We start from the raw sequence: 25384 nt of genomic DNA, 5'->3' as shown, positions 1-25384 counted from the left end.
GCGCCTCACCGGGCTTGTCACAAGCCAAACATCCACTGGTCTCCAGCCCGGGTTCCCGCCGCCAGGCGAGGCCCCTTTAAGAGCCAACACGAGCCCCCGCCTCGCGAGCGCAAACTTTCCCTAGCAACCGCCCCGGGGAGGGGGAGGTCCTGGCAACGGCGCGCTAGCCGGGCGGGTCACGTGACGGCCCGCAGCTGGAACGCGAGCGCGCGCCCCGCCGCGCGCCCGCCCGCCGGGGCCTGTGCGCTGCGGCGCGTGCGCGAGCGGTGCAGCACCGGCCGCGGGAGCAGGGAGTATTATGGGCTGTGGGTGCCGCTGAGCAAGATGGAGCTGTCTGCAGTGGGCGAGCGGGTCTTCGCGGCCGAGTCTATCATCAAACGGCGGATCCGAAAGGTGAGCTTTCGCCCGCCGCCGGCCTCCGCTCCCCGGGGCCGGAGCCCTCGGGGCGAAGCGATCCCGCTAACCCGGCTCCCTCGGCCACCCCCGCGTCGCCGCCTCCCTGCGTCCCCGCATCCTCCCCACCCCCACACCCCTCCTTTTCCCTTTCTGTTTTTCAGGGACGCATCGAGTACCTGGTGAAATGGAAGGGGTGGGCGATCAAGTGAGTGTGGCGGGGCCCGGGGCGTGGGGGAGGGGCGGCAGCGGGCACCCGGCCTTGGGAGGAGGGTGTCGCGGAGCTCCTCGCGGCGTGCCCTGCCTCTGTGGTTTCATTTGGATTTTGTGCATGCGTGACTCGGCAGGTACAGCACTTGGGAGCCCGAGGAGAACATCCTGGACTCGCGGCTCATTGCCGCCTTCGAGCAGAAGTGAGTTGGGAAGCTGGCAGGGGCGGCGGGGCCGAGGCTCGTGGGGCGCCGCGCGGGGAGGCGCGAGAGCCGGGCTGGTCGCGGAGGGGGCCCGCCAAGGGGCTCTTTCTAACAATTGGCGTTTCTCGACGCAGGGAGAGGGAGCGCGAGCTGTATGGACCCAAGAAGAGGGGACCCAAACCTAAAACTTTCCTCCTGAAGGTAACCTGGCCCAGCCCCAGCAGCCCCCGCTCGGGCCCCCAGCCCCGGCACAGCGCGGGGCCGGGAGGGGAGGGACCGATCTGCGACCGCCCAGGCGGGCGGGCCTTTCCTGAGGGGCCCCAGCTGGGCAGGGGGTAGTTGCGAACCCCAGACAAGCCCCTGGCAGCATGCCGGGGTCAGTTCCAGCAAGGGGCCTGGGAGTAGGGATAATCCCAGATGACGAAGCCGGGGTCTGGGGTGCCTGCGGGGCTCCTGGAAGGAACTGGATGTGGCAGGTGGCAGGAGGGGGTGGTAGGGAGGCTATTTTGCCAGAAGATCCCTCACCTCCGCCAGCCTGGGGAGCTTGGGGGAGGTAGAGCCCAGGGGGAGAGTGAGCAGGGGCCACATTCTGGCAGGGCACCTGGAGGGGCACTTTGGAAGCCACCTGCCTACCGCCCCCTCCCCACCTCTCAGGATTTACTTTGCCTCTCTCCCTTCCTCACTTTTGGGCTCGATTTGAACTTGACCTTAAATCACTTGGCTTGAGTGTTATCAAGCTGGGCCACTGACTGGGGTGGGCGAGGTGCTGAACCTCAGATGCCCCCAACCTATTTATTCGGGTTCTTAGAGGATGGGGTGGGGCGTGGTGAAGCCTATCCCGCTGGCCCTGGCAGGGAAGGGATGAACTTCCAGAGGAAGCCTTCCTGGGGATGGGGCTTTTGTATTATTTGGTGAGGAAGAAGAGTCTGGGAGAAGGAGGGTAAGACGACCTGAGGTGGCCAGGTGGCCTGCAGAGCTGCAGGTGGAACCCACCGGGGCACTGCAGTCTCCCTGTGGGGCTGAGGATATCTCAAGGCCTCTTCCCACCTCGGAGCCAGTTATTTTGTGACGTTTGGCACCAAAAGGATAGGGAGGCCTTTTTTCAGAGAAGGGGCTGCAGAATCTCAGAGTCTCCAGTTTGTCCAAAAGGCTCAAAGCCCAGAGAGGGTGGGATGGTCTTGTCCAGCCCACTCCTCCCCCCACGTACGCCCAGCCAAAGGACTGCGTGTGTAAGGGTTTGTTTTGAACTTAAAGCAGAAGTGGAAAAAATGTTGGTTTCCAAAATTCCATATTTCTGTAACCCCCGCCCCCCGCTGCAGCGTATCTTAGGGGATCCCTGGAGCAGCCTTAACCCTGATGCTTCTCGGTGGGAGGGATGGGGCGGAGCAGCTGGAAGACTGGTGGGCTGACAGCCTCTCAGCGCGGTCGGAGCGCCCTCTAGCGGCGAAGCGAGTCATGGCCCTGAGCAGGGTTCACAAAGTGCCTTTTAACTTCAGGTTCTTTTTCCCTGAGCTGCCTATGGGCCTAACAGTGCTGAACCCCGTGCATGAATTGTTTTAATTCTTTCAACAACCTTGTGAAGTGGGGAGTATTTTTATCCGCATTTACAGATGAAAAAGTCAAGGCCCAGAGAGGGGGATCAACCCACCTGAGATCCAAGTAGTCAGCTGGCTGACCTCATCCTTTTCCTTCCTTGAGTACATGTCAGATTAAAGGGAGCAGGCGGACGCACACTGGGTGCAGAGGCAGACAGTAGCACTTTGATCTAGATCTTACAAAACAGGTAGCACAAGAGTGATAAAGATACCTGTGAGGGGCTGTGGAGGCACCTGGAACCGGGCCCATTGCTGGGATGTGCTGAGAGCCTTGGCAGTCATCAGATTACACCCAAATAGCACTTTCTGCCAGGAACCACTGTGTAGGGAGCAGGAGCCTGCAAGGTAGGTTCCATTGTCCCCATTTCATACCTGAGAAGACAGACCGAAGAGGTTAAGTTAAATAACACATTAGAGAGTTTCTAACCCCTCAGCCAGGGCTCCACCCCCCCCCCCCACCCCCCAGGGCCAGAAGCATGTTGGCAGTGGTCACTTTTAACTCACCAGGCAGATAGACTTGTATTCAGTATTTCATAAAGATAGTTAAAAATTATAAAGTAAGAAATGTTTCTGGTAGAAAATTTGGAAAGCATGCATTAGAAGGAGATGCTTGCTCACTGACTCAACACCCATGGACAAATGAATTGAGTGCTTGCTGCATCCAGACCTGTGCCGAGCAGGCGCTATACACCATGAGGTATCCCAGGAGTGCCCCTGGGGTGGGGCCTGTCATGATTGTACAGACAGGAAAAATGAGACTCCGGGGTTCCTCCTGCATCTGCAGTTTACCCATGCTCTGTCACTCCCCTGCGTCACTGCTGGACTCAGGTCTGGGATCAGTCTGGATACAGAGGGAGAAGCACCCGTCCCCTGAGAGTGAGAAAGAGCGGAGATCCCCTAAGCTCCTTGGGGATGTTCTTGCAGCTAAGACCCTGTTTGCCAGCAGAAAGCTTCGCTTTTCTCTGCCTTTGTCTGGGAAGGGGTGTGAGTGGTCGGATCCCTGGGGAGCTCAGCTGGCTGGGAGCAGTGGGAGCTGGTGGCATTGGCCTTGTGTGCTGCCACCTAGTGTCCAGAGGAATTGTTGAGCAGGCAGCCGCAGGAGGCCCCAAATTGGGTGGGGAGACCAGATAGAGCTGAAGTGTACTTCTCCGCCCCGGGGTGTGAGGGTCATGTTCTGAGCCTCCCTTGGTCAGCTGGAAGGTCAGGCAACATCGCTTCTGGGGGTCATGGTTAGTCAAGTCCTGTCAGGACACACGGGTTACCTCCCTGGGAGGCTGGGCCTCCAGCGCCTGGGGAGTGGGAGGTGGCAAGACCCTGGAACACAGCCCCACCTTAGGGTCATCCTGATTGTGGAGATGTGACCTCCCTATCTGCTCCCACCCGGATCCAGGCAGTCATTGCCTAAGTTCTCTGTCCCCATCCATGGCTGCCAGCCCTGGTACACTCTGAATTCTGTCACTCCCTGGAGTGGGCCCACAGCCTCTCTGCCTCTACCCTGTGTCCCTGTCTTCTCGGGCCACCCTCACTGTGGAACTGCCTGGGCACCCTGGGTACTCATTAAGGATCATGGTGCTTTCCTCTTAGGCTTCAGGGCCCGGCTTGATGATACCTCCTTCACGTGGGGGGGGTTGTCTTCTCACCTGCCCTCCCGCTGCCCCACCCCCTGTGCTGCCCTGCCCCCTGCGCTGCCCCGCCCCCTGCCCTCTGCCTGTTGTGCGCCCCATCCTCATTGAGAGGATGCTGCCCCGTTTTTTGTCACTGCAGACCTGAGAAGCTGGCCTTGACTCTTTTTTTCTTTTTTTTTTAATATTTTTTCAGTTATTAATGGACCTTTATTTTATTCATTTATTTATGTGCGGTGTTGAGAACTGAACCCATGCTAGGCAAATGCTCTACCACTGAGCCACGACCCCAGTCCCTGGCCTTGACTCTTTAGTATCTTTCTTAGCAAAGGAAGGACAGGCCACCAGGGACAGCTTATATGGCTTTGGGAGTCCCTTGCTCACTCTCCATTTGGTGTCCTCTGACAGTAGATTGGTTGGACTGAGAGCTGGGTTTCTCAAGGGTCCTATTGGACCTCCCTTGAGGTGGCAGATGAGCCACTGCAGAGCCCTGGGGCTTTTGAGAGATTCCATACCTGGAAGGACAGCTGGGTCCAGGAGCCTGGGAGTTCTCCTGGCTGCCCACAGTCCTCTGCCGCACTCCAGCTCATTCTAAGCCAGGCCTGGGGGGGTGGGGGTGGGGCTGGAGTTGGCCAATCAAAGGCAAGAGAATGGGAACCTGGGGACACTACAAATGCATCAGCAGGACTGAGGTGCCAGGGGAGCAGGGAGGACCTGCCCCTCCTTCATGTCACTGAGAATTGTAAGAACTGCCCCCCAGTGAAGGCTCCTGATTGTTGACAGGGTGGCCCTCAGCTGAGCCATGAAGGCGGGGCCATCAAGACTGTAGGTCACCTTAGGCAAGTGGAGTCCCCTCCTGGACTTGTCTACTGTTCTCAGTAAGGGTCATAAGTACCAGTGTTCTCTTGCCTGCTCTCAGCTGGTTTCCTGAGACCGTGCTCAGGGCTGGCTGTGCAGGGTGTGGGAGGTCAGCGAGCCCTGAGGTCCCATCCACGCCCCTCTGCCCGCAGGCCCGGGCGCAGGCAGAGGCCCTCCGCATCAGTGATGTGCATTTCTCTGTCAAGCCGAGCGCCAGTGCCTCCTCGCCCAAGCTGCACTCCAGCGCAGCAGTGCACCGGCTCAAGAAGGACATCCGCCGCTGCCACCGCATGTCCCGCCGCCCCCTGCCCCGCCCAGACCCCCAAGGAGGCAGCCCTGGCCTGCGCCCACCCATCTCGCCCTTCTCCGAGACCGTGCGGATCATCAATCGCAAGGTGAAGCCCCGCGAGCCCAAACGGAATCGCATCATCCTCAATCTGAAGGTGATCGACAAAGGCCCTGGCGCAGGGGCTGCCACGCAGGGCGCGGGGGCACTTGCCCGTCCCAAAGTCCCATCGAGGAACCGCGTCATCGGCAAGAGTAAGAAGTTCAGCGAGAGCGTCCTGCGCACCCAGATCCGCCACATGAAGTTCAGCACCTTCTCACTGTACAAGCCCCCGCCTGCCCCTCTGTCCCCCCCGCCTGCCGGCAAAGCCGACGTCCCCGCCGCCCCCGGCCAGGGGCTGCTCCTGGCCAACCCTGCTGCCCCCTACGATGCCCGCAGCTCCAGCTCCTCGGGCTGCCCCTCGCCCACACTGCAGTCCTCTGACCCTGATGATACGCCCCCCAAGCTGCTCCCTGAGACCATGAGCTCCCCCGCCCCCACCTGGCCCGAGCCAGAGGTGCTCGACCTGTCCATTCCCCCGGAGTCGGCGGCCACCAGCAAGCGGGCACCTCCTGATGTCACTGCTGCCGCCACCCAGGCACTTCCAGTGGCCCCAGAGCCTTCCAGTGCTGCCTCCGAGCCTGAGGCTGGGGATTGGCGTCCTGAGATGTCACCCTGCTCCAATGTGGTTGTCACCGATGTCACCAGCAACCTCCTGACGGTCACTATCAAGGAATTCTGCAACCCTGAGGATTTCGAGAAGGTGGCTGCTGGGGTAGCAGGCGCTGTGGCCGGAGGTGGCAGCAGTGTGGTGAGCAAGTGAAGGGCTCCCCAAGGAGGAGGGCAGGGGGGCCTCCTGCCTGAAGTCACACCTGTGCTCCTGCCCTGCCCCTGCCCTCAGATCCGTCTGCCTGTGCTTTGCTTGTTTCAAATGGCTCCGTGCTGACCCAGGGATGGGGTTGGGCAGTTGGCCTCCCAGAGGCCAGTGGGCGGGGCAGTCTAGGTTAGGTCAAGTCTGGGACAGGGCACACGCTTGTCTCTTGGTACTGCCCCTACCTGTGTGCAGTGGGCCTGCTGGGCTTCTAGGGAGCCCCAGGCCTGGCCACCTGCCCTATCTACATCCCACTCCATCTCCCCTCTGCTTGCTTCTTGCTCGTGTACAGCGTCTGACCTCGGTGCTAACCCAGCAGCTGCAGGTCCTTAGGAGACCCCCACCCAGGGTGGGCATGGTCCCTTTTCTTCCTGCAGATGCCTAGCAAGAGGGGGCAGGGATGGCTTCCTGCCCATTTGGCAAAGCCCCAGACAGTGAAGGAGGAGACCAGATGGTCTCCTCCCGCTCCACCAGTGAGGGCACAGCAGCTGGGCCAGAGGTCGGGCCTCACTGCCTGCTTCTGGACCAGGCCCAAGCAGACCCCTTGTGCCCCACCGTGTCTGCTTCCGATCCCCGTCTTGAAGGCGGGAGGAGCTGGTAGAGTGCACCCTGCCACAGCCTCCTGGCATCTAAAGGCCCCTTCAGTTCTTGACCAAAGGTGCTACAAGAACCTGCTGTGGAAGCTTCCGGTTGAGTGTGCATCTGCCCGTTGGCGTGTGTGTACGAGGGTCCATGTGGGCATCGGGTGCTGGGCCATGGGCCCTCCCTGCAGCACCCTTTGCAGCTCCTCAGAACAGGGTCCCTGAAGGCCTGGCCCTTCCCTTTCTTCAGGCCTGGAATAGTCGTGTCTGGGCAGTTTATTGTGCCCTTGCCCGGCTTCTCCCTGCCCAGTGTGTTAGGGTCACCGAACCCCCAGACACTTATCTTTGGGGTGGTTAGCCGGGCCTTCACTGCAGACCTGGCATGGTGGGAACTGTGAACGAGCGTGGGGAGCCCCACTTCAGCCTCACCCTCCTCCAGGGTATTGGGGGAGGAGGGGGCAGGCCTGGAGAGCTCCCGAGGGCCTCCAGCTTCTCCCCACCCTCTCGTCTGCTTCTGATGCTGAGGCTTTCTCTCAGCCCAGCCTGCTTGGAGCAGTGGGAGGCCTCGGGGGTCCTAGGCAGCTTCTGTTGCCCCTGCTGCCAGGGAGCCGAGGCACCTATGCCAGTGGCAGAGACCAAAGCCCCAGCTTTAGGCCAGGCACTGGGAGAGTGGGCTGTAGGGACCGGAGACTGCAGAGGAGCCTGTGTTCCGGAGAACAAGGGTATTGTCCCCTGGGGTGAGGCTGGGGGCCCCTGGCAGCCCACTCTTGGCCACTGCCAGGGACGCAGGTGGATGTGGATGGCAATTTCTGCATGTGGCTTAAACTGGGTCCCTATATGTGCCGCCCTTGGTACCTTGCTCGGAAGCAAGATGGCAAGAGGCAGGAGGGGAGCCCGTCAGATACTGAGCAAGCACCTTGGTCCCTTGGGAGGACACTCTTCTTAATCTCCCTGCTGGGGGCTGCAGCATGGCCCCCCCAGCGCACCCTTGGGGTGCCGAACAGGGGCTCCCACAGGGTCTGAGGTGGCAGCACTCCAAGTCTCTCCCCACCCCGCCCTTTGGGCTCTGTGACCGTCCAAGTGCCAATTGGCTTTTCCCCAAAATAAGGGCTGGTATTTCTCCTCTGCCTTTAGAGGTGACTCCCCCAGCCCTTCCCCAGGTGAGCCACCACCTGGGCCAGTTACAGGTGTTTCCAGAGACCATGGAAATGTGTTTTCCTGAGAATCTGTGTAATTCGTGACCTTTTTTGTAAAGAAGTTGTGTTTTCAGAGGTGATTTTATGACAGGAAAGTGAAAGAATTAGTTTTTCAAAAAATGAAGAAAAAAGAAAAAAAAAGAGGAAAAAAAAGAAATAGAAAAAACTATCATGGGGTTCCTAAGGGAGTGGGGTGGGGGGAGAAAGATATTTAAAGAGAACGTAGTGATGCGGCATTGCACAGACGAGGTGGCCATGAGAAGCTGGTGGTCCCTGGGGCTGGCCATCCTCCTCCACCCCAGGAGGGTGAGCCTTTCTGCTGTGGCCCACTTCCACACCCGTCCTTACTAAAGGGAAGGAAGACAGCTGCCCCCAGGGAGCGAGCCAGAAGCCTGGGCCCAGGCTGCCCGGCTGATGGAGACCAGGGCTGCTGAGGTTTTGGAGAGATGGGGTCCTGGTGCTCTGTGGCTGTGGCTCGTTAGCAGTTTTCTCCTGGAAGGCTTGTGGCTTCTCCTCTTCATTCCTTTGCCAGCTTACAGGGCCAGGCAGTTCCTAGTACAACCACCCTGTGGGGACCTTCTTATCACCCCTGAGACCGGAACTTCCTGAGCTCCCCTGGCCAGGAAGAGTCTCTTCCCTGCGAGATGTAGGCAGTGACTATGACAGGGGTAACTGGGGAGATGGGAATGCCCATCTCTTTCCACGGGCAGGCTATTGCCCCAGCTCCAAGCCACGCGCAGCTTGTCCCCACCTCGGGCGTGCCCACACACTGCCTCTGGGAGGGTGCCCTCCAGGGCCTGAGGGGGCATGGGGTCTGAGGCCTCCTTCCCTCTCCCAGGAGGCCCAGTCAGCCTGCCCACTCCTGACCGCACACTTGGACGGATCGGCCTCCCGTGGGCCCCTCCTCCACCCCTTGCTGCTTTTCCATTTGCCTAATTACCTAGCAAAAGTTGCAATCTGGTTTGCTTTATTTTTGTATGTGAAGTAACTCCCAGAGCCCACTGTCCTCTATGTTCACTAGAGGGTGGCCATTGGTCATCTCCTCTTGAATGCACCCCTTCCCTCCTACGCGTCATAGGAAACAGATGAGATCCGGTGTCTGGTTTGAGTTGGACAGTGGGCACCTGTCCCTGTCTCACTTCCCCTCTGACCCTCAGCATGCCCACGTGTGAAAGGCATCTGGGCATAAGGCACTGGTGGTGTGTAAGGACGTGAGGTGCTCATGGCTGCTGGCACTGGGACTTCCAGCCACCCACAGTCCCATTTATTCTCACTCTGCAAAGGGGTCAAGGTCAAAATGAGCTTCCTTCCTGTGATCAAGGAGGAGGTGATGACCAAGTTCCCAGCTGCAGGAGAGGTGGCAGGGTGGGAGGAATCTCCCCATTCCAAAGGAGGCCAAGCTGCTTCGTTGGGGTGGGGAACCCACTCCAGGACAAGGTCCGCGGCTGATCCCAGAGCTGAGTGGTCTTGGGATTACCAGGCCAGTGGACCTGCCCAGAGCTGGAGGATCAGCCTGCGGGAAAAACAGCTAAGGGGGTCTGGGCTGCTGCCAGCCTTTGTGGCCCCTTCTGAGAGGATGCACCCCCCTTCCCCCACTTTTCTGTTTTTGGGGGGGTTGCTTTTTTTTTTTTTTTTTTTTGCACTTCGTCCGTGCTGGACAGTGGAGCCCCACCTGGTCAGCTGGTCAGTTCCACTCCTGGGCTCCCACGCACTAGCCCAAGGTGGCCTCTTTGGGGCTTATATGGTTTGAGGAATCACTTTTTTTTTTTTTAAAGAAAAAAGGAAGAAGTTTAAGCGTTTTAGTTTTTTCTGTCTGCATCTCCTCCCAATTTAGCCCAGTTAAGGACTCAAACTGCAGGAGAGGGGCTCCCTGGCCCCCCCTTGTGGACAGTCCCCAAGATGCAGAAGCAGGGAGACTGTTGGGTGAGGGCCGGGGACCCTTCCTCTCAACCTGCCCGTCCTCTCAAAGCCTCAAAGGAGTCAGTGCTCCAGCAGTGAGTGCCTACTGTATGCAGAGCATCAGTTAGGCGAACGGGAGGGTGGGGGGCCTCCCCCAGAGGCCAGGTGAGAGGAGCGAGGTGCCCCGGCCTGCCCTTGCTGGGCACAGAGAGATGCAGATTGCTTTTCGTTGGTTTTAATTTAAAAACACAAAGGCCTAAATAAATATGTATCTTATAAGTTTTTTAATTTTTGAAAAGCTCATTTAATGAATCGTGCACGAAGGAATTCTATATATATAAAGTATACGTATATAGCTCTATATTTGGGGAGGGGCACTGTCTCTTTTTCTCGCGCTCATTTTTAAAATGAAGTGGTGTTGCCTTGTCTGTGGTCCAACCATCCAGCTCCCAGCTGGCTAAACGTCGCCTCCAGCGGTCAAGACGGGAACGTAGTAGGGCTGGCAGGAGCCGGAAGTCGGGCGGCCCCTGCCCCCTCCTCCCCGCCAGGACTTCCGGCGGGGAAGGGCTGGTTTTCGGTGTGGGTTGGTCTTGTCGTTCCGGTTCCCTGGATTCCGGGCGGGGGAGGGTGGGTTCGGCTGGTGACTGTCGTGTGTGTTTGTTCTGCTGCTCTTCAGTATTGTATCGATGCCAGGAAATGGGAGTGAAAAGCCTCTTTTACCCCCAAATAAATTGTCACATTCCGAAGCCGAGGCCCAGCCCCCGGTGGGTGCGTCTGTCTCTTTCTTTGAAGCAGCGTCGGGCGGTGGGTAGCCCCGCGGGCCGGGCATCCCAAGGCCCCGGCGCCGCCTCTGTCCTGCCTGGGCACGCGGCAGGCCGGTGCCCTCCCTCCCACCATGGCCCCAGCCTCCGAAGGGCCACAGCCGCCTGCCCTTGCAGCCTTGGGGATAGTAGGCGGCACGTGGGAGGGTGGGGTCCTTCACTGGCCCCCCAGGTGCAGTCACAGCACCCAGGAGAGGAAGGGGCCTGCAGAGTGCTAGCCCAGAGCTCAGAGAGGGCATGTCGACCTTGCCAGTGGTCTGCACGGTACGTCCCTGTTTGGTAGCGAGGAGCTGCCCCACGGCTCAGGGAATGGGGGTCCTTTGCACTTGCTCTGGGTGCTGTGTGTCCCCCCGATGACACAGCTCTCTGCTCGGTGTGAGCTCAGAGCAGCAGCCCCAGGCACCCCACTTGCAAACTCCTGAGGTGCATCCCGTGGCTACCTGCTGCCAGGCCCTGCACAGGTGTCACTTTGCCCTCCCTCCTCCCTCCGCCCTCCTCCTGCTCCCAGGTGGTGAAATCCCATGTCTGGCCTCTCCTGGGTCTCCCACCCTGCACCCCGGCAGTCCAGAACCTCCCCTTTGGCAGTGCACCCTGCCAGTCTCCAGTCTTGCCTGCACCTTGCCACGACTTCCACACCAGGCCCCAGAGGCCTAGAGGCCTCCCTCAAACAGGGAGTCCACAGCTCTCAGGATCCCGTGCAAAGTCCTCAGCCTGCAGGGTTCTCCACTCCACCCCCGACCCACACACCCACACGTGCTCTCCTAGGACTGCTCCCATGCCAGGTGCCCTCCCCAGGCTCTGCCCTGGCTTCTTCCTTGTGGTCTGGCCCAGCCCCTGCCACTCCAAGGGCAGAACTGTCTTAGCCCCTCTGCTGTAGTCAGAGCTCAGCACCTGGCACAGAACCTGCCTTTGAGTCATCTCTGTCACTAAACTGGGAGCAGCTGAGAGATAGGTAGGGGACTCTAGCAGCCTGTCCAGCTATCTTGACATGCCAGTAGCCCTGTCCCCAGGCCAGCAAGCCAAATGGAAGCATGTCCCTCCAGAGATTGCTCCCAGATACAGGGGATCACAGAGCAGGGCAGACAGGTGGCAAGGGACTCAGAGGGGTGCTGACAGGGCAGGAGAGAGGAGCAGAGTCCAGCCGTGGTCAGAGCTGGTCCTCCAAGGCACCTGCTCCTCCTTGCCACTACACCTCCTCCTCCAAGCATCTGCTCCCAGGAAGCCCTCCGTGGGGACTTCACCACAAAATACCCTCACACCTCGCACCTTGCAGGTACTGTGAGCCCCTGACTGTCTTAGCACACATTCCTCCCCAGTGCCCAGCCAGCCCATGCGTCATGAACAGAGGTCACAGCTGGAGGAGGGCAGAGAGGCGAAGTGATCGGTTAGTTCCTTTGCCCCAAATGGCCCACCTCTTCACAGTGGGAAAGCCTTGCTCGCTCCATGCTGGTCTGTTTGCCCTGAGCCCCAAGCTCTGGGAGATTGAGGACATAGGACTGTCCCCAGAGGCAGGTACAGCCCAACGTGAGTCACTACTGCGCTATCACAGGTCTTGCCTCTACTCAGCGGTGAGTCTGTTCATTGGTTGAGAGTTAATGAGTGTGTCCATGGCAACTTCTCAGAGGAGCCGGAAGCTGTGATGAGGACCAGCGCCCACTGAGGAGAGCAAGGGGGGAGGTGTAGAGAGCTGGACGCAGCTCCCAGGATGAGGCAGGTGGGCTGTGCACGGGGTGCGCTTGCCAGGCTGTGCCCAACCTGGCCCCACCCTGGCTGTGTCCTCTTCCTGGCCTTGTGCTGGGGTGAGGGTCTGTGATGGGTGGAGCTTAGGTTTGGGGCAAGGTGAAGAGTGGGATCTGGATGAAATGAAGATGACTAATTTTGCAAAATCTACTTTGTCATTCTCTAAAAGCTGAAACATACTGGGTTTTCAGTCCTGATCCAGCTCTCCCTGGAGTGAAGAGGGGTTCAGAGAGGCTGGGACAAAACTCTCCCCTTCCGAGCCACATCATGAGCCGGTTCTGCACCCTCTTTGTTCCAGCTGCTGGCCTCTGAGCAGAGACACTTCAAAAGGCCTTGTAGCACACACAGGCCAGGCACAAGGACATCTGAGCCACAGCGGTTTGCAAAGACAGCCACAAGGGAGAGGCGTGGACCTGGCCTCCTGACTGGCGCTCTGTGCATCTGTAAGCTGTGAGCTTAGGAGAGGCCTAGGGGGAGACAAAGGCTGCTCAGGGCTGAGGTTTGAAATGATCCTAATGAGGGAAATGAGGCCCAGACACTGACAGAGGCAGTGGGGACAACAGGGAATCGTTAGAGTCAAGGGACGTTGGGAAATTTTAGGATTTGGTGATCAATTGCCTGTAGAGTTCTCTAGTTTTCAAACACAGCTGAGTATCAGGTTAGGCAAGGAAGCAGGTGTTGGCACTAATGGATGGGTTCACCTCAGCTGTGAGATGACAGGTCCCCAGCCAGCCAAGAAGGGCCACCAAGGACTTAGATATTGAGCTCTCAAGGCCACTGGGAAACTCTAGGAGCTGATATCCAGCCCCCACATGCCCAAGTCATGGTCTTCATCACACTGAACGGAGGGTAAACTGAGGCAGGGCTAGAGGACAGTTAACCACATCAGACAAGTGAGGACGCAGGGTCTGGGGGATGGGGGATGGGGGATGGAGGCTCAGCCAGGTCTACAGCATGAGGGAGGAACCTTCTGTCATGCTGTGCTATATTAAAGACACCGGATAAAATTAAATGAGCTGAGTTTCCAAGACCATTAAAAAGTACTCCCCAGGGACCACCAACCGACAAGTCAAACCTCAGAGTGACGAACAGATGCTATTCTTTGGGTACCCTGGTGGGTCAGTGGGGAGCATTGGGGTGGGGGTCATAGTAGAGGGAGGGTTTTGGCTTCTGCTGATGTGACCATCTGTGGAGATGGGGACACGGCCAAGGGTCCTCATCAACAGGTTCAGAACCAGGATACCTGGATAAAACTGGACCCGGCCCTGGTGAGAATGCAAAAGGTGGGCAGGGAATCACCCTTTAGCAAAAGGTGATGTCACATAAATTGCCTGTCTCACCTCTGGCTCTGTTGGAAGCATAAAAAAGAATTTTCTTGTGGATGTGTAACCGATGTGATTCTGCAATCTGTATTTGGGGTAAAAATGGGAGTTCATAACCCACTTGAATCTAATGTATGAAATATGATATGTCAAGAGCTTTGTAATGTTTTGAACAACCAATAAAAAAAAAGAATTTTCTTTTGAGGAATTGTAACTCTAGACCTTCCCTGACAAATTTGAAGTGTAGATTTTTATTTTTCAGGTGGTCCCAGAACAACTTAATCTAGAAATTAATATAAAACCAACCTGGAATGGGCTACACTGTACAGTTTCAAGGACCCTACCTCCCAGCCTGCACGCCCACCCATAGCAGGCTACATGGGACTCTCATGGATAAAACCCTAGTAAACATAAGCTCAGAATCCAATATCACAAAGCACCCAAAAAACAAGCCATCAAGACAAACTCAGAAAAACAAACCACGTATATAGGGTTCAGCATCAACACATTATTTCCAAGCATGCATCTAATACTTCCAAAAATTATCATGAATATCATGTAGTAGTACATAAAACAAATCTCAAATGTCAAGAAATTGGCATCACAGATCATGTGTAATTGGATTAAAAAAATTCAGTAGCAATACATTGCTGGTGGGACTGCAAATTGGTGCAACCATTCTGAAAGCACTGTGAAGATTCCTCAGGAAACATGAAACAGAACAACCATTTGACCCAGTTATCCCACTCCTTGGCATATACCCAAAGGACTTACAATTAGCCTAGCATAGTGACACAGCCACATTAATGTTTACAACACCTCGATTCACAATAGCCAAGCTGTGGAACCAACATAGGTGCCTTCAACAGATGAATGGATAAAGAAAGTGAGGTACATATACACGATGAAATATTATTCAGCCATAAAGAAGAATGAAATGATAGCATTTGCCAGCAAACGGACAGAACTGGAGAGTGTCATGCTAAGTGAAATAAGCCAATCCCTGAAAACCAAAGGCTGAATGTTCTCTCTGATATGCGGATGCTAATTCACAGTAAGTGGTGGGGGTGGGGGAGGGAAGAATAGAAGTTCAGTGGATTAGACAAAGGGGAATGAAGGGAAGAGAGGGGGTATGGGAATAGGAAAGACAGTAGAATGAACTGGACATAACTTTCCTATGTTCTTTTATGGATACACGACCAGTGTGAACTCCACCGCACGTACAACCCAACCAACGGGGAAGTTACTGCAGGTATGTGTGATATGTCAAAACACATCCTATGTCATGAAGGACTAAAAAGAAAAAATCTAAAAAATCAATAGCAAGCAATAATCAAAACAATGTTGCTCTGACATAAAGACAGACATCTGGACCAATGGACATGGACAGGGTCCAGAATTTAACTTTCACACACATGTCGAGTGATTTGGGGCAAGGAAGAGTTGCAGGACTATCTGAAGGCAGAAGGACAGTCCACCCATACTGCTGGGAAAACGATATCCATGAGGGAAAGAATGAAGCTGGGTGCTCCTCACCTAGCAGTGGCCCCTTGGGATCCAGGGGGGTTGGCTCCAGCCCGTCGCCAACATTCCACAGCCTCCCGGTGCTCAAGTTCCTTATATAAAGTGACATAGTATTTGCATATAACCTGCACTCACACTTTCATCGTTTGTCACCTCTAGATTATTTATAATACCAAAGGCAACGTAAATGCCGTGTAATACTATCATACTGTGTTGTCTAGGGGATAATAACAAGCGAAATGTCAGCACAGGTGCAGGGTTCGGTTTTTTTTTTTTTTTTTGTGTGTGTGTGTGTTTGTTTGTTTTGTTGGTTTGTTTGGTTTTTGCAGTTCTGTGGATGGAACCCAGGGCCTCTACCACGAGGCCACACCCCCCAGCCCTGTTTTTAGTATTTTTTAAAAAGTATTTTCTTTTTAGTTGTAGATGGACACAATACCTTTATTTATTGATATGCGGTGCTGAGGATGGAACCCAGTGCCTCACACATGCCAGGCAAGCACCCTACCACTGAGCCACAACCCCAGCCCCTGTTTTTAATATTTTTGATCAGTAATTGCATGAATCCGGGGTCACGGAACTCACAGACACTGAAGGCCAACTGGGTCAGAATGAACTCGGAATGGATCAAAGATCCAAATGTAAGACCTAGAACTAAAGACTTAAGACAGTGCAGAAGCTTCATGACATCAGGTTTGGCAATGATTTCTTGATGTAACATCGAAGGTATAGGCCCCCAAAAGAACTAAACAGGAAAAATTGGGCCTGGTGTGGTGGCGCACGTCTGTAATCCCAGAAGCTCAAGAGGCGGAGGCAGGAGGATCAAGAGTTCAAAGCCAGCCTCAGCAACTTAGTGAGACCCTAACAACTCACTGAGACCCTGTCTCTAAATAAAATACCAAAAAAGGGCTGGGGATATGGCTCAGGGGTTGAGTGCTCCTGGGTTCAATCCCCAATCAAAAAAAAACAAAAAAAAACCCAGGCATATTGGGCTGCATGAAAATTTAAAAATTTCCTGCATCCAAGGACATTACCAACCGTAACAGGGCAGAACAGGAAAAAATACTTGCGAGTCATATATCTGTTATATCCAGCGTACGTAGAGAACTCCAAAAGCTCAACAACACCAAAAGACTCAAAAATAGGGAAAGGACTTGATTAGACATTTGTCCAGAGGATACCTAAATGGCGGATAAGCAGAGTGACAGCAGGGGACTGCCGGTGGTGGGGAGGCAGCAAGGGGCGGTGGTGTTTAACTGGTGCAGAGTCTGAGTGCTACAGGATGAGAGTTCTGGAGATGGGGGAGGTGGTGCGGGCAGCAGTGTGCCAATAATGTACATTGAAAAATGGTTAGGGTGGGGGCTGGGGCTGGGGCTGGGGCTCAGCGGTAGAGTGCTGGCCTAGCACGTGCGAGGCCCTGGGTGCGAAGCCCTGGGTTCGATCCTCAGCACCACATAAAAGTAAATACATTAAATAAAGGTATTGTGGGGCTGGGGATGTGGCTCAAGCGGTAGCGCGCTCGCCTGGTGTGCCTGCGGCCCGGGTTCGATCCTCAGCACCACATACAAACAAAGATGTTGTGTCCGCCAAAAACTAAAATAAATAAATAAATATTAAAAAAAAAAATAAATAAATAAAAAATAAATAAATAAAGGTATTGTGTTCAACTACACCTAAAAATAAATATTTTTTAAAAATGGTTAGGGTGGTGAAGTTTATGTTGCATGCTTTACTATAATAAAAAATGGGGGGGGGACAAAACAGAATCAAGAGTAAAAAGATAGCTAGAAAACAAAACTGTCACCCCACTCCCTCTCCTCTGCCATCCCCCTGCATCATGTTCCCTCCCCAAACTTCTGAAAACTCTAGAAGAGTGAGATCCGAGGATGGATGTGAAAATGTGAAACCGTGAGAGGAGAGATACCTGCGGGGCACACCGCCAATCAGAGTTGAGACTGGATAGGGACAGGTCCCCCTCTGGTCCCTGAGACGGGATGTGGCCTTCATTAGAGCAACTTGGTACCAAAGTCTTCCCTGCTGTTTCCAAAGCGGAGTGAGCTCAGAGCATGACAGAGACACGCGTTCCTTTTAAACGGCAGCCATCAGCCTTTGTGAGTAAGCGGGTCTGGGGTTGGAGCAGGCGGCGCAGAGCCAGGAGGAGCCCAGGGAAGCCCAACAAAGCCGGGCTGGGGTGGGGGCGGTTCTGCGGAGCAGACAAGGCCCCGCCGCCGCTGTGTCCACTTTATGCCTCGTGGTCTGCAGACCGCAGGGATCAGCAGGCTCTGGGCTGGGTTTGGGGGCCCTGGAGCCCAAGGCCCAGAGACGCCCTGCGTGAGCAAGGAGACGGGACACACTTTGGAAAAGAGAAGCTGGACCCTGGTCCCCCAAGGCGGCTCGTGAACGTGATCCCCTGGTGATCCCCTCTGGCACCCAGGCCTGGACGCTGGGCAGTGGCCACCCAGCGCTGTCTCCCTGCCTTGAGGTCTCAGAGGTCTTCCCAGAGCTCCTCCTGCCGCCCACACTTGTCCAGGACTCGGGAGGCCTGGTTTGTAGGCCAGGCTTTGGTGCCCCTGTGTCCCATGAAGGAGGACCGGATGCTCCTTACCTAGCAGTGTCATTTGAAAGGAGTGAAGGAGCTGAAGGGGAGGAAGAGGCACCAGCCACAGCTGGGTGTGGCCTGACCACTGCTCTGGCCTCCTGTCGGGTGGTCAGCTCTGCTACCACTCAGTCTTTTTTCCCCCTGTACTGGGAGTTGGACTTAGGGCACTCTGCCACCGAGCTATATCCCTAGCCCTTTTTATTTGTTATTTTGTGACAGGATCTCACTGAGTTGCCTATGCTGACCTCAAACTTGTGATCCTCCTGCCTCAGCCTCCCAAGTACTTGGGACCTACAGTGTGTGCCAGCAGGCCTGGCTCTCTTGCTAACTCTTTCCTTCCTCCCTCCCTCTCTCCCTCCCTGCCTGCCTCTCTCTCTCTCTTTCTGTTTTCTTTTGTACCAGGGATTGGACCCAGGGGTGTTTAACCACTGAGCCACATCCCAGCCCTTTTTATTTTTTATCTTGAGACAGGGTCTACACGAGGTTGCTCATAGCCTTGCTAAGTGGCTGAGGCTGACTTTGACCTTGCCATCCTCCTGTCTCAGCCTCCCAAGCCGCTGAGATTACAGCGTGCACCACCACTCCCAGCTAGATCCAGGGGTTGACCCCTCGCTGTCATGACTGACCACTGCCCTGACATGTTATGTTCATAGCAGTGGGTAAGGGAACAGTGGTAAGCTGGGTCCTGGGCGAATCCCTTACCTGCTCCGAGCTTGGCTTTGCCATCTGTACCAGGGGACAGCAGGGAGCTTTGCAGGCTGGTCCATGAGCCGGGCCCCGAGCTGCCTGTTCAAGCTCCACTTCTCTTGATCCTGCCATGGTGCAGTCAGGGAAACTGAGGGGGAGGCTGAGTCACTCACTCCGGGTGACATTGTTAGCACGGCCCGCAGCTGGGACAGAAACCCACAGGCTCCAACTTCAAGGTCCACCCCTCGGACCGCTCTGCCCTACCTCAACAGGACACCTCATAGCTCCACATCTGAAACACACCTCCTGACTGAAAACCACCGCCCGGCTGCCTGACTCCCCCTCCAGCTTGTGGGAGCCTGTGCCTTGTCCCTGAGTCATTCCTTTCCAGCCAGCCACCAGCGGTGGTGACTAACTGACCCCTGAATGGAAACGCCACTAGATCTATCCCTCCCTCTCCAGCCCTGCAGGTCCCCCCCAGTCCAAAGCTGAGAACAATGGCCCCCATGTCCCCACTTGTCTGGCCCATGGCCCAGCTGTGCCCGGGCAGCAGGAAAGATCGCTGAGAGGCCAAAGAAGACACCTGAAGGCGGCGGGCAAGACGGGGGCTACTGAAAAATGCTCCCGGGAAGTCCCAGGGGCGCCAGGCTGGACAGGAGCGCCTCGGTGCACAAGGTGCCTCCCCAGGACATAACCACTGTCCCCCTCAGTGCTTCGTCCCTCAGTCACCCCGGGTTCTGACATCCTGGGTTCTGCCCCAGTGGTCAAAGGGAGAAGGGTTTATACGTTAGGCCACAGAAGCAGTGACATCATTTGTTGGCTCAGTTTGCTTAGTCCCTCCTGTGACCAGCATCCCAAGGAGCAGCTGTCCTGCTATGTGCAAGGCACCTGCTCCCCCAGAGGACTCCAGCCCCCCATCTGCAGTGGGTGAGAGAGTCAGGGCCCTCTGGGGTGGTGTGTACCTGACCACTCTGGTCTGGCCTCTTCTTACCATTCTCCTACTTGGCTAGATTCTTGGGGATGCCAAGGGGCATACTGGGGTGCTTAAACTCAGGGGTGCTCTACCACTGAGCTACATCGCCAGCCCCTTTCTATTTTTAATTTTGAGGCAGGGTCTAAGTTGCCCAGGCCAGCCTAGAATTTGCCAGTCTCCTGCCCCAGCCCCCAGAGTCCCTGGGATTACAGGCCTCTGTCTCTCAACTGGCTCAGTCCTCCCTTTTTTAAGGAGGACCTCTCAGACCCCCAGGCTCAGACCTGCCAGAAGAGCCTTCCCAGGGCTGGGCCTCCATCTGGAGATATGGTGGGTCCCAGAGGCCGTGGGCTTAAAGGTCTGGGTTTGAATCCCAGCATCTCGACTTCGTCACTGAGTGACCTCAGGCAATTTGCTCCACCTCTCTGTTTCAGCATCACTGCAAGCCACCTGGGTATGGTGACCATGGCACTCTCCACGAGAGAAGACTTCCTGAGGTTTAAGTGTGCTGTCACCTGTCCAGCCGTGCCTGGGAAGCCAGCGCCTCCTCAGCGGGAGGGCTCCTCCTTCTCACGAGCCTCCCCCTAGCTGCACACTCTCGGCCCCCTCACTTCTCACTTTCTATATCTGAAAAATAAATTGTGTGTGGGTACAACCCGCTAGTTACTGCCACCGTTGCTGGTGGCAGGCCGACAAGAGATGAGAGAGACCCAAGCCTGGGCCCATCCCGAGGTGCCCCTAGGGGCTGGCAAGCTCAGGGCGTGGGAGCAAGGAGGGTCCAGCCCGTGGGTCATTTCCCCACGTGCATTGTCCCCTCGCCCAGCCTGAGGGTCTCCCCAGCCTGCTCCCCACTCTTAGGACTCAACCTGGGTACTCTGACCTAGATCAGGAAACAGATGGCATTGGAGGAGTTGCTGCCAGGGACACATGAATAGCCACCCAGGCAAGGTCCCAGCCGGCTCTTGCCATCGGTAGCTCAGTGTTGTGCACACCCATTTTACAGACTAGAAAAGGGCATTTCCCAGAACCCGAAAACTCTAAATGCAGTGGCTTAAGAATCCTGGGGACATTGGAAAACTGCCATTTTTTTGGAGATGTGGCCGTCAACCCCGGGATTCCATTGTGCATGAAGCGGATACACCCTGGACGCTCCCAGGTGCCAATGGCCCTCGAATGAGGAGACAAGGTGGCAGGACTTGGGCAGTCTGTGGACTCGTTGGGGAAATGCGAGCTGCAGACCACTGGGCCGGAGCAGGAAGGGCTGCAGCCGCCAGTGGGGACCAGGGATGAGTACAGGCAGGAGGGACCCTTCCCGGGACACCCTGGTGCCTCCTTTCCGGGTGGGGCCTTTTTTTGTCACCTCTCTGAGGCCTGTGAAGTCTGATAAGTTCTGCCTTCAAAGGCCAGTGTGTCCTCACTGGCTGTGGGACCCTGGGCTGAGGCTGGGCCTCTCTGAATTTCCATTTTCTTATCTGTGAAACGGAGACCACTGCAATATGGAGCTGCCACATTCCATAGGGGAGACCCAGTACAGGACGGGACCAGCCACCAGGGCTGTCACATGCCCTGGGACAGGCAGCCCCCATGCAGCACAGAAAGAGGAGGCAGCCATACTAGCTGGCCACTCTTTCTGGCCTTTCTTCTCTGGGCCTGGACTCTGGCAGGCGCTTCCCAGCCAACACCCAGGCCCCCCACGGGGAGGACACATGTTTCCTCCAGTTCCAGTTCCCTCCTGAGCCTGTGTGGGAGCAGATGTCCTCCTTCCTGCCCAAGCCTGTGAGCCGGGTTGGCTTCCAGGGAGGCAGAACTCTGGATGGCACTCTCTGGGCTTCCCCGAGAGGGAAGCTCTCTCGCCTGGCTCTGGCCTCCTCCCTGGTGTGGACTCCTTGTTCCAGCTCAGGCTAGGAGGGCAAAGGCTTCTGGGTCCCAGCTGAGCCTCTCTCTTGGGAAGCCCCAACCGGGGTGTATGGACTAGAAACATGAATGGGCCTCAGTCTGAACGATCCCCTGACTCTGCTTAGGAAGGGGACCGGAGGGGACCCAAGAAAAGGCTTTGTGGGAGAAGGCGTTGTAGGCGCTGGGAGTTCAAAGCAAAGAAGTAAAACGGGAAATTAATATTTACAAGAACTGGGAGTAAATAAGGAGGGGGCAGCATGTACGGGACACCTACTAAGTGCCAGGGGTAGTGTTGGGCCCCTGGGAGAGTCCACACACCGCCTCTCACCTGGCCTTCTTTAAATCCACCCCACAGATGAGAAGACCAAGGCAGCTCAGGGCCCGAGACCAGACCTCAAGGAGACCAGACCCAGACCTTTGGGATGGAAATGTCCAGAATGGACACGGATGGCTCTATGTGTCCCCAACCCCTGTTCCCCACATCCTGGGGGGGCAGTACCCACCCATTGTGCACCAGCACCGAGGGATGCAGCCGAAAGGCAGGGCCATCTGAAACTGCCATGGTGTGACCCAGTGTCACAGTTTGTCACAGTTTGTCAGGGACTGAGGTTTCCGAGGATGCAGGACTCTCAATGATGAAACTGTTCCAAAGAGCCCAGGCCAACTGGCCCAAGTTGGTCACCTTGAGCGCCATGTTCAAATTCTACCCTTGCTTGTGGCAGAGGTGACCAGTTGTCTAATCGGAAGCTGGTGACTGGCGAGGTGTTACCCAACCTCCATCTTTTAGAAATCACCCGGTGATATTTCCCTGCCCAGTCCTGCTTTCTCCACACCCCACCTTGTTACGATTAATCTCAGTTTAGTGAGCACTAACTAAGCAGATGCCTTCCCACGGATGTGACTGGACCCAGGGAATGAGAGACTATCCTTCCCCCTGTTGGTCAGTGGAGGCCATGGTGGAGGGCAAGACCAGATGGCGGCTGGGGGAGGAAGCAGGCAGGGAGCACTGCTCATGCCAGAGCCCAGAGCAGCAGTGGGAGCTCCGTTCACCCCACTTCCAAGTGTCTCCTCCAGAGCAGGGGCCCCCTGGGACCATGAGGAAATGCTCCCTTCCTCCACATGGAGAAGCAGGTCTTGAGAGTGCAGGGGTAGATGGTGGCCCTGTAGGGGGCGCACTCTGCACTCCCTTCAAGAACACATTTGCTGCTCAGTTGCCTGTGGTGTGGTGAGCAGACACCTCCAACTTCATGATGCACCCCACATTTTGAGCTAAAGCCACGCCCTTCTGGAGCAGTTCACAGCCAATGACTGACTTGGTCCAGGAGCTCACTACTGGGTTGGCCAAGACTTTGCCAGATTTGCATTGAGGTCTGAGGCTCTTCCTGCCTCCTTCTGCCTCTTCCCCTTTTATCCTTCACATAACACCATTGCTATAAGGAAATGCCTGAGGCCCCCAGCTTATAAAGAAAAAAAAAAGGTGTACTTAGCTAATAGTTTGGGAGGTTTCCAAGATCACATTGTGGGAAGGGACATTGGTTTGGCTTCTGGAGAAGGCAGTGGATGGTGGCAAATCATGGGAGGAGTATGGGTAGGAGCAAATGGTCACAACTCAGAACAGAGCAGAGAGAGACCAGAGCCCCACAATCCCCTTGAGGGCATGCCCCCCAGGACAACACTGAAAACTTGATAACACTTAGCACTGGGGACCAACCCTTTACACACAGACCTTGGAGGACACACAGTACCCAAACCAATAAATCACTCGCACATCTAACGCCACCTCGGTGCCTGTTTCTGGAAGACCCAACTGACCAAGGTTATCGCTAAATAAATCTACAGTCCATCCTGATCTTCAGCATCAGGGCTTCAAGGGCCCCAGGGCTCCAACCAATCTCCCTGTTTCCTCTCCCATCCTTTTGTGACCCAGTCTCCACACAAGGATCAAAGGAATTTTTTAAAAACCACAGACCTTGTGATATCACTTCCACACTTGAGTCCCTCCAGTTGGACTTGGAATCAAACCCATTCCCCGCCCCCAGGTGGGAAAGCCCTGGCTCTACCTCCTTCCCCAGCCTCTGCTCTCAGGTGGTACTCACTCTGCCCAGCCCCACTGGCCTTCTTTCTGTTCTAGGAACACACCAAGCTCATTTCTGCCCCAGGGCCTTTGCACTAGTTGCTCCCTCTGCCTAGAACACTCCATCTTTCTCCAGATTTCTGCATGGCTGGTTTCTTAGGTCATTCAGGTCTCAGCGCAAATGCAGGCCTTCTCTGAAAATTATGAATGACGTCCATCTCCCAACTTCCCAAGTCCCAGGCGTCCTATAACTATCACATCACTTTAAAATTTCTCTTTGTAGTTCTCACCACTATTGTAAATTGACTTGCTTATTTAATTATTCATTTGTTTACTGTCCGCCTCCCACTAGAATATGAACTCTGAGATTTCTGGTCCCACCCCACTGCCGGGCATATGCCCTAAGAACGGAATGAAAATAAAGAAACCTAAAACTCAGGAGACAGGAGTTAAGAAGGAAAGTGTGGGAATGATCCCAGCCTTATGGAGGGTTCCCTGAGAATTCTGACCAGGCTTTGAAGAATTCTAGGTTAGGATTGAGGAAGGTCCAACAAAAAGCCCCAGAGAAACAGGCTCCCAGACCTCAGTGTCCTCACTGAGGACACCTCCCCACATTGTCCCCAGCAGCAGCACTGCCTGGGGGGAGCCAGTCCAGCCAGAATTCATCTAGAGGAAATTGGGAGGCTCCAGCTGGGGCTGGAGAAGAATCCAGGAGGTGTGAAATTCCAGGCTGGGGGGGGGGTCACTTGAGCAAAGGCAGGGAGGAGCAGTCTGGTGGCCTGGGGGCATTGACACAGGTGGTATTGCTGCAGGTAGAGGGACTGGAGATGGGCTGGAAGAGGAGGGTGTTCTGATTACCAACCATCTTGCAATCCCAGAAGCTAACACCATAAGATTTTTTTTAATATTTATTTTTTAGTATTGGGAGGACACAACATCTTTGTCTGTATGTGGTGCTGAGGATCCAACCCGGGCCGCATGCATGCCAGGTGAGTGCATGCCAGGCGAGCGCGCTACCGCTTGAGCCACATCCCCAGCCCCCCCATAAGATATTTACCCAAGGCTGCCCTTGGACTCCCATGATTCCCATCTTAGAGATCAAAACACTGAGGCACAGAGAGTGTGTCAAGAACTGGGAAAGGCCTGAGATCTGATCTTACCTGCAAGTTACCGTGGCTGCTGATGCTGGCAGAAGACTGGAGACAACCCTGGGTCAGAGACAAAAGACTTTGTTACTCAGGCAGCATGAATATCCCCAGGGGACACAGGCCACCCTAGGTAGGTGCTGCTCACATCACCAGTCTGAGTCACAGCCAAGCAACCATGGGTTTAGGCATCTCCAATCTTCTATGAGAGGCTGTGAGCTCTTCTGCCCTACTTTTAGCCCAGAGACACGAACTTTATTATTCTGATCAGGGAACATGGTACCTGCTCTCGGGTCCAGAGGGAGATACTTCCTCGGTTTTCCACGGCTGCTCATCAGCCTTGAAATGATGATCCAGAACAAGGATGGAAGCCACTCACAGGTTTTTAAGCAGCAGAGTGACATGTTCCTATCACAAGTTTAAAACCCATGCTAAGGGGTGAACACACAGGTTGAAATAAGATTCACCTCCAGCCCTGAGACCCACTTATCCAATTGCCCCAAACTCTCTCAGGGCAGCTTACGTAAAGGTGGTACCATTTGATGCCCAAGTCACCGTGGCTCTGCTGTTCCTGCAGCGGCTCCCTGTCATGGCCTCCCCTGTCCTTCCCTCAAACTCCCACGACAGTTTCTCCTGGGGATGTTGTCTGTTTGTGTCTGTCTTCACAGGACGCGTGAAGATGCACCCAGGGTCCGAATGCTTCATAAGTCTCCAGGGCTTTAGGGGGCCCTGCCACCTGCCCCTGCCTCCACAGAGCCCAGTCACCTCTGTCTGGAGATGCTACCTCCCAGCTGCGCTGTTGGGCTGGGTTTTCAGGTCACCGCTTCAGTGAGCACCAGCTCACACCCATGCACAC

At 55.5% G+C, this 25384-nt stretch overlaps 2 protein-coding genes across 3 annotated transcripts in view; both read left to right on the top strand.

The window, feature by feature from the left end:
• Positions 1–230: 230 nt before the first annotated feature.
• Cbx6 (chromobox 6) lies at positions 231–10504 on the top strand. Of its 2 annotated transcripts, none has more exons than XM_046429351.1 (5): positions 231–393; positions 558–601; positions 741–806; positions 941–1007; positions 5088–10504. In XM_046429351.1, the coding sequence occupies exons 1-5, from the start codon at positions 325–327 to the stop codon at positions 6027–6029; spliced, it is 1188 nt and encodes a 395-aa protein (XP_046285307.1). In that variant the 5' UTR covers positions 231–324; the 3' UTR covers positions 6030–10504. The 2 variants fall into 2 exon arrangements, with proteins under 2 accessions (XP_046285307.1, XP_046285306.1); XM_046429350.1 differs by having other exon boundaries at positions 5034–10504.
• Positions 10505–11977: 1473 nt separating this feature from the next.
• Nptxr (neuronal pentraxin receptor) overlaps positions 11978–25384 on the top strand; it is a 34833-nt gene continuing 21426 nt past the window's right edge. The window contains exon 1 of the mRNA XM_046429595.1: positions 11978–12142. Coding sequence (XP_046285551.1) covers positions 11978–12142 — 165 coding nt within the window. The remainder of the gene's footprint in view (positions 12143–25384) is intronic.

Source organism: Marmota monax, unplaced genomic scaffold (assembly GCF_021218885.2).
Source record: "Marmota monax isolate L192 unplaced genomic scaffold, Marmota_monax_Labrador192_F-V1.1 WCK01_AAM20220418_F8-fsc00051, whole genome shotgun sequence".
Lineage (NCBI taxonomy): Eukaryota > Metazoa > Chordata > Mammalia > Rodentia > Sciuridae > Marmota > Marmota monax.
Note: the sequence above shows the minus strand (reverse complement) of the source record. Positions and strands in the feature narration are given on the sequence as shown.

Bases quoted from the DNA above. Each gene is read 5' to 3' on its own strand.
- Cbx6 (XM_046429350.1), top strand. From the start codon at position 325: ATGGAGCTGTCTGCAGTGGGCGAGCGGGTCTTCGCGGCCGAGTCTATC. The intron at 394-557 runs GTGAGCTTTCGC...TCTGTTTTTCAG, and splicing joins TCAAACGGCGGATCCGAAAG to GGACGCATCGAGTACCTGGT. The intron at 1,008-5,033 runs GTAACCTGGCCC...CTCTGCCCGCAG, and splicing joins CTAAAACTTTCCTCCTGAAG to GCCCGGGCGCAGGCAGAGGC.